At 48.2% G+C, this 8,684-nt stretch overlaps 1 protein-coding gene across 1 annotated transcript in view; it reads left to right on the top strand.

Moving 5' to 3' along the window:
* VWA5B1 (von Willebrand factor A domain containing 5B1) overlaps positions 1-8,684 on the top strand; it is a 56,952-nt gene that overhangs the window by 40,101 nt on the left and 8,167 nt on the right. The window contains exons 13-17 of the mRNA XM_012801467.1: positions 560-749; positions 1,499-1,689; positions 5,568-5,769; positions 6,218-6,505; positions 7,874-8,011. Of these exons, the coding sequence (XP_012656921.1) occupies positions 560-749; positions 1,499-1,689; positions 5,568-5,769; positions 6,218-6,505; positions 7,874-8,011 (1,009 nt within the window). The remainder of the gene's footprint in view (positions 1-559; positions 750-1,498; positions 1,690-5,567; positions 5,770-6,217; positions 6,506-7,873; positions 8,012-8,684) is intronic.

The raw sequence follows: 8,684 nt of genomic DNA, 5'->3' as shown, positions 1-8,684 counted from the left end.
GAATAAGGTCAATTATTAAAAATATAAACATCATAAGTGACATGAAAAGTTCATTCCATTCATTATCTTCCTGAAAGGAAGTTTCATCCGAGCATGGTGGCTCACACCTATAATCTCAACACTCTGGGAGGATGAGGCAGGTGGATTGCTTGAGCTCAGGAGTTTGAGGACAGCCTGAGCAAGAGTGAGACCCTGTCTCTACTAAAAATAGAAAAACTATTTTTTACTATTTTACTATTTTTTACTGTAGTGGCAGACACCTGTAGTCCCAGCTACTCAGGAGGCTGAGGCAAGAGGTTTGCTCAAGCCCAAGAGTTTGAGGTTGCTGTGAGCTATGACAGCACAGCCCTCTACCCAGGGTGACAGAGTGAGACACAGTCTCAAAAGAAAAAAAAAGAAAAGAAAAGAAGGAAGTTTCCTAAAATTCCCAAAGCAATCAGATAGCTTTTCTATCTTGCAAGTTCTTCTGAGATGGAACCTCCACTGCCCCTGTTCTCAGACCTTGCTGCCCTGTCCAGTCCTTCCTGACATCTAACCTCTTTTCTCTCCCTCCCTCCAGGACAAGAGGCGAAGGTACAGCCTGCTGCACTCTCACTCTCAGGAGTCCAGCAGCTCCGTCTTCTACCACTCTCCGGAGGAGGGACCCGTGCTGGACAGTGGAGACTGCACCAAGAGCTTGGGAGCACCCTTCCACCTGCGGCAGGCCAAAGGTGCCCAATCAATCAGCAGATACTCCATCACCAATCCTGGTTGATGATGGACCATCTCACTAACTAGTTAACAGCTGCAGAGCTGGGTACTATTATACCCATTTCACAGATGAGGAAACTGAGACTTGGGGAGCTAAGGAACTCAGCTAAGCTCACAGAGCTCGAAAGAGGTAGAGCACAGATAAAAGCTTCGACCTATCTGACTACAGAGCCTCTTTATGGTGTCAGTTTCCATTCGAAGGGTACTTAGTGATTCCCTACTAAGTTTAGGGCCAGAGCACACAACGTGGAAAGCAAAGATGACTCAAACATGTTGCCCACCCTTAAGGAGCTCACCATCTACTGAGAGAGAGATGACTGGCTCTAACTCTGATAGAAAGCAGAGTGACAGGGGCTACTGGAAAATGCAACAAACTGTGAGAATCCCGGGAGAGACAAGTACACTAGTGGACATTAACGTTGACTTAACAAGGAGATGGGTTCTTAGACATGGGAATAGGCAGGAGGGTCCAGAAACTGCCTGAGCAGTGGTGCAAAGATACCACTGTTGCTCATCTCATGTGTTTGGGGTACATTGTTCATTAAAAAGCAGAAGGAGGAGTATCTTAGAAGATAGATTGGGGCCATGTCAGGCAAGGCTTTGGCTGCCTGGTGAGGCACCTGTGTGTATTTTGGCAGACAAGCAGTGGTGAGCCTAAGAAGCTTCCAAGCAGGAAAGATGTATGCAAGCCCCTCTCTTTCCCTGCTGTCCCACCCTCATAGCTTCCCTGTCACTACCCCTTGTCCAGATCTGGACCTCTCCCAGCGACGGAGGGCATACAGCACCAACCAGATCACCAACTACAAGCCCTGCCCCAGGGTCACCACAGCCAGCGACCCCACGGCAGCTGCCAGGAGGTACCCACTGCGGAAAGCCAGGCTGCAGGACCTCACCAACCAGACCAGCCTGGATGCCCAGAGGGGGCACATTGATTTGCAGGTACCCAAGCAGGGCAGTTGGGGAGCGGGGGTAGCTGGGGAAGGCCACGGATTGGGGAGAACTGCATCTCCTGCTTCAACCACAGGATGGGGCCTCCACAATTCACACGACCACGTGGACCTCTTCCTCTATTACTTCTCTAGACCTTCATCCACCTCACCCCCCAAGGACGTCTTCCTAATCATGACACCCACTTGGCACTGAGCTCACTGGTTCCCTGCACATGGCACTCCCCACTTCACAAGGAGCATCTACTCCCTCAGTTGATTTTATAGCACCTCAAGAGAGGAGAGAGTTTGGGGGCCAGCCACCCTGACTTGGTGGAAATTGAAGGCCAGAGAGGTAAAGTGGCTTATCAAGGGGTCACACAGCCAGTAAGGGAAACCCGAGACCCTCTGCCTTCAAAGCCCTTGCTTCCTCCTCTATCACACTGCACCCCCTACACACCCTGGGGGTTGTATCCTTCCCCAGAGTGGAGAGAATTTGAAAGTCGGAAAGCCACCACAGGAATGTCACCCACTGTCCTGCTGGACCAGGGTCTCTTAACCCCAGCACTATTGGCATGGGGGTTGTGGGGAAGGGGTGTCCTGTGTATTGTAGAAACTTTGGTGGAATTCTCTGCCCACTCAAAGCTAGTGTCACCACTGCCTCCAGTCATGACAACAGATGTCCACAGACACTGCCAAATGGCCCCAAGTTGGGGAGGGGAATTACCTGGCTGAGAACCACTGTCCTAACCAAACATGGTTTAACCCATTTTCTTAAGAATAGTCTAACTCAGTTTGTCATTGTAACTCTGTGGTTGCATAAAAGCAACCTTCTCCTTCTCCCCTGGATATGCCCTTTCCCATTCTAACCACCCAGCCCCTGCCATCCCCACTTCCACAAACACACACGCCCACTCCCCAAGGGCAAGGCCACTGCCACCTTCCCCTGGGGGCCCTTCTCTGTGCCTGGCAGGGACCACTTGGTGCAACTGGAAGGCACTAGCCTCGCAGTCAGGCTGACTCTGCCCCTCAAACATGTCATCCAACTTTCCTCACCTGCAGAATGGGTAGAATAGCTTAGAGATGACAGACATTTACTGGAAGTCAACTCTAAGTGGAGGCTCTTCCAGGGGATGGCTGGTAAGAGATGAAGTGCCTGGCACACAGTAGGTGTCCTTTGGTGGCAGTTCTCTTGGGTGGGAGCTCCAGGCAGGCTGGCCCCCTTTATTCCTCTCCTCCCCTTAGCTCTTCAGGCACCTTTCTGCTCATTTCTTGCCCTCTCTCCTACCTGGCTTTTCCTCAATCTGATTCTCCCTAACACACTTGCCCAGGCAGGTGCACGTGCAAACACACACACATTTCTTGTAGCCTCTGGCTGGGTAATATGATCACTGGATTTTAGACTCATCTGTTGCCATGGAAACCTTAGCAACTTCAGTTTCTCTGACCTGGTGTGGCAATGACAAGGTAGGAAGAGAGGGCTGGTGTTAGGGACCCAGAAGCCAGGACTGGGTACCAGCTTCCACTGGGGCCATCCTTGGAGTGACCAGTCCCCTTCTTCTCCCACACTATTGCACCATCCCTAGGACCTCTGATCTAGAGAGAGGGGGAGGCACGGTCACCCCCTCCCAGTAAATACTTGATAGGGTTGACAAAGCCCTCATGGCTAACTGTTGGCCTAAAAAATTCTGGCACACCAGTAAGTGCCTTTGCTCCTTTATTTCCTCCCCCTACCAGGGAGCGTGCATGATCCCAGAGGCTTAAGATTCATTTTTAACTAACTTAATAGTCTTCAATTACAAAAGTAATAACTACCCAAGAGATTGAAAGAAAAGCCTACAAGGGTTCAGTCTGGTATAAAGTACAAAGAAAAGTCCTCCTCCCCTATGCCGAGATCCACTTGGTTTTGAGTATTCCCTTCCAGAAAGACCACATGCACACACAAATGCATACATCTACACAACACAGGGATATATTTTAATAATCACATACACAAACTGCTCTCCAACTTACTTTTCAAATGTCTTTTTAATTCACTTTTTTATATACAACAAAATTACTTTTTGTTGGATAGTTCTATGAGATTTGACAAATGCATACAGTCATCTAATTACCACAATTACGATAGAGAACAGTCGCGATTTACTTTTTTTTTTTTTTGCAGTTTTTGGCCATGGCTGGGTTTGAACTCACCACCTCTGGCATATGGGGCTGGCGCCCTACTCCTTTGAGCCACAGGCGCTGCCCACGATTTACTTTTTATAAATAAATTTTAGACCAGGCTCAGTGGCTCACACCTGTAATCCTAGCACTCTAGGAGGCTGAGGCCCGTGAATTGCTTGAGCTCAGGAGTTCCAGACCAACCTGAGCAAAAGCGAGACCCCGTCTCTAAAAATTGCCTGACATTGTGGCGAGCGCCTATAGTCCCAGCTACTCGGGAGGCTGAGGCCAAAGGATCACTTAAGCCTAAGAATCTGAGGTTGCTGGGAGGTATGATGCCAGGGCACTCTACCCAGGGTGACAAAGTGAGACTCTGTCTCAAAAAAAAGTTACATTAAATTGAAATTAAAATAACCTAAAAAGAAAAAAGAAAAATAAGCTTTATCTGGGACATCTTCCCATTTTGATATGAAGAAATCTACCCTTTTTCGGGGTTGTGTGGTGTTCCACTGTGTGGAGGTTATTTGTCAACCTCTACCGATAGATATTTAGATAGTTTCCAAATCTTTACAAATAATATTGCAAAATAAACATAGTACTTGCACATAGACATTTGCACCTTTGCCTATTTCCACAGGATTGAATTCCTAAGAGTGGAATTGCAGGGTCAAATTTTTATTGACCCATCTCCCTGTGAATTTTTATTGTCTCTAGATAGCACACTGCTAAATTATCCTCCCCCAAATTATGCCAGTTTTACATGCCCGCTCACAATCCACAGGTAACTCTGTCTCCCCATTGAGCACACTGGGTATCATCAGACTTTTAAATAGTTAGCAGTCTGCAAAATCAAAAAAAAATTATAACTTGCTTTAATTTACATTGCTCAAATTTTTCGTGAGGCTGAGCATTTTTCCAGGGGTTTATTGGACACTTTTGCCATAAACTGCCTGCAGATGCCTTGACCCATTGTCCTAGGAAGTGAATCTTTTGCCCCCCATGACTTACAAAAGCATTTTTTTTTTAAATGGTTCTTGTCAGGCATGTTGCAAATATATTTTTTTGTTTGTCCCTTGCCTTTTGATGTCTGTCTGTACCAGCACAAGAACAGATAAAATCAACAAAACAAAACAGGAAGTCCATAAATAAAACCAAATGGGCCTGAAAGCTTTGTTGGGCTAGAAGCAGGAAACTGATAAACTGCCGGGACTCCATGAATAAGCTGCATTCAGTACATGGTGTTGAGATTTGTACCATTTGGAAAATCAAGGAAAAGCTCATTCCTATCTCCTTACACCAACATAAATTTCATGTGAACCGAAGATTTAAACACACAAACAAAAAGGAAATCAGAAAAATGCTAGACTATTTTTTGCAAGAAAAAGACCTTTTAAGCACGGCATATGGAAAGACATAAGGAAAAAGGTTGATAATTTTAACCACACACAGGAAAAGTTTTAAACTTTATGGCAAGAAAAAAAGTAGATTTAGAATCATCCATGGTGTGTGATTTTTCCACGGTTTTCTGTGGTTTGGAGTTTATGCTTAACTTGGGATTGTTCTTGTTTCTCATTGGTAATGGAGACTAGGTCATGTGCCCCTGGGTACTGAAGAGGCAGTGCCCAGGAAGAGTTATGGTGCCCAGGGAAAGAACCGTGACAGGAGGCAGGAGGAAAGAGTGTCCAGCCACTAAGGGTCTGTCTGCCTCCTCCTCTTCCTCTTCATCCCCAGCCCTTGCTGAACAGTGGCCAAGACCTGAGCCAAGGCCCCAAACTACATGGCCCAGGAGCCCGAAGGCCCTCTTTGCTGCCCCAAAGCTGCCAGCCTTGCCTGTCCTTGGGTCAGGAGCCCCCAGCCTGGAGCTCCATGAGGGATGTGGATTCTGGGTCCAGCCTGAAGCCTGCCTCTGACAACCGTAGCCTCAGGGACCCAGGTAAGTTACTTCAGGGTCCAGGATCTGACTGGGGACAGGGAGGAATCCTTGAGTGTGGCCAACTTCAGATGATAGGCCCAGAGGTAAATGCCTGTGTCTATGCCCTTGGGGGTCTGCCGTGGCCCACACTTGCCCGAGGATTTCACCTATCCCATGCTTCCCCAGTCATCCCATCCCTTGGGTGGCCTGTGATGTTACAGCTCCACCCTATGTGGCTGCATTAGGTACTGGCTTCCTGAGAGGTGGATCTGCCCCTCTCTTAGGGACAAACTCATGCCACCCCTACCGTCCTAGGAAAGTTGTTTGTTCCCTGGGGAGGCAGAAGATGTCTGTTCCCTGTTAGGGGTGTCTGTTCTCTGGGGAGAGAGGATGTCCCTGTGGGATTGGCCATCTTTCAGGGCCATTCCCCCAGATCAGTGCCTGGTCCTCTTGCCCCTCCCCTCCGCAGAGCTGTCCCATCACCCCTCCACCTTTGACTCGGAGACGTCCTCGGACTGGGAGCCCTTGGCGGAGGCTGAGGAGCCCACCACCCCAAACCCGGTGGTGGGCAAGGCTCTGGTCAAAGGCCTGCGTGACAGCCATCGGGTGCAGTGGGAGGTGAGCTTTGAGCTGAGGCCCCCCGGCCCGGAACGGCGGGAGGCTGACCTGTGGAACGAGACCTTCCACCATTTGGCGGCCCGCGCCATCATCCGCGATTTCGAGCAACTGGCAGAACGCGAGTGTGACATCGAACAGGGTAAGCTCCAGGAGCCCACAACCTGCATCCTTCAGTGGGGCTGCCTAGGGACGCCCTCTCCCCATAGCCACGCCCCCGACACGCCCGTTTCCCCTAGACCCGCCCCCTGCCCGTTCAGCTCAGTGCCCCGGCTCATTCCCTACTCCGACCTCTCCCCTGGCTCCAGTCCCCTCCATCTCCCCATAACCCCGGCACGGCCCACTACCACACTCACTTTCCAGTGCTACCCACCCTGTAGCACCCCCTATAGTGCTCTGGAGACAGCCCACACTTTTCTGCAGGGAACCCTCCAATCTGTCCCCCCACTCATCAGTGTCTTCTACTTATTGGGATCAGCGGAGAGTTGCGCTGGACCTCACAGATGTCCCACTGAACAGAGCTATCCCTGGCCTTCCTTACCTATGAGGGCTTGACATAGACTCGCAGGGAAGCCAGCATTAATCAATTGCACAAATAATTAATTGAGCGCATTTGTCCTTAGTGCTGTTAAAAAGAAATACAGGGATCCAAGAGATTGTATAACAGAGATGGTGGGGGAGCTAATTTAGTCCAGGAATTGGGGCAAACTTCACTGAGAAAGTGGAATCTTGGTGGAGCAGCTCTGAGAACAGGATATGAATAGAGAATGGTTATATGGTTTCTTCATTATAGGCTTTTGCTTTATTTATATAATAATATTATGTTGTTTATGTTCTGTTTGCATTTTTGGATTGTACAGGTTACTTTGGTTCTTCCTGTGAGGTCCTCACCTTACAGTTTACAAAGCACTTGTTGGTCCTTGATCTCTGGCTCTTCACCCAGCCCTCTGGAGGCAGCAAGCCACCCAGACCACTCACCTGTTCAGTGGAAAGGGCGTGGTTTTGAGATCAGGCCATCTTGATTGCTGATCTCAGGCCTGTCACTGACCCTCCTTGTGACCCTGTGCTTGCCACTTTCCCTCTCTGATTTTCTGTCTTCTCAGTAGTTAAATGAGTCAGACAGTGGTCCTCACCCACCAGGCAGGAGACCTACAAAGTCCTAGGGCAATGTTCCCATTAGACAGCTGCAAAATTAAAATAAAAAATACAGACAACAGAGTGGGTTGATTTTTGTAAAAATAACACTATAGTTATTTAAGGGAAGTAGCTGTCTTTTATTCTGAGATAATGCCTTATTTTTTTGCATTAAAATATCCTTTGTTTTGTGAAATGATGGTGGGTTTTTTTTTTAAGTCTTTAATTAGCAAGCTAGCAACCCCTTGATTTTTAAGGGCTTATTTAATCACAAAGATGAGCGCCACTGGTTGAGTCTTCCTGTAAGCTTCCAGAGCTTCTATGCCAAAAAAGACTTTCAGAATCCAAACAGTGACCCCAGCTTCTCCCTCCACAGGATCCAACCGCCGTTACCAAGTGAACGCTGTGCACACCAGCAAAGCCTGCAATGTCATCAGCAAATACACAGCCTTTGTGCCTGTGGACCTGAGCAAGAGCCGATACCTGCCCACCGTGGTGGAGTACCCCAACTCCGGTAAGGCAGGCAGGTGGCTGGGGCACTCCTGAGTGCCAAGCAGCCTCCTGGACTAAGGGAGGGGGCTGAGATACGAAGGACCACACACCTGCAAGAAGGGTGCAAGGCAGGGCCTAGAAACAGAAGGGCCCCCAGTAGGTGGTCTGGTTACCATGTGGTGGGAGCCTCTGCTCTGCAGAAGCTGTGAAATCATCCCACTCCCTTCTTCCTGCCACGTGAAAATGTCTTTATTGAATTTCTCCAGTTGGGACAATGATCTGTGTTTATTGTAGAAAATTCCAAAATATAGAAAGATGCAGAATAAATGAAACAACTGGCACTGACAATCATCCAGGATGGGTACTAGTTACCTCCTTGGCATGACCATTCTTCCAGACTTCTCTCTACAGATATGTATGTGCAGAGAAATCAAAAGGGAGACCATTTTACATGAATTGGATCATACCAATACGTGGTATATTTTACAGAATATGGGTGTAGAGAGCATCTATCCATGAGGGTGAATCTGCATACTCATTTTAACAGCCATCATCATCATCACGGAGATTGAGACAGAGTTCCAAAACACCTTATATATACTTTAAGTCAATTAATCCTCAGAACAGATCTGCAAAGTAAATACAACAATTACTCCTATTTTACAAATGGTAAACAGCGGCAGAGGAGGGTTAAG

Source organism: Otolemur garnettii, unplaced genomic scaffold (assembly GCF_000181295.1).
Source record: "Otolemur garnettii isolate 467f Iridium unplaced genomic scaffold, OtoGar3 scaffold00009, whole genome shotgun sequence".
NCBI classification, from domain to species: Eukaryota; Metazoa; Chordata; class Mammalia; order Primates; family Galagidae; genus Otolemur; species Otolemur garnettii.
The sequence above is the reverse complement of the archived record's forward strand: the minus strand, read 5'-3'. Positions and strand labels throughout refer to the sequence as shown.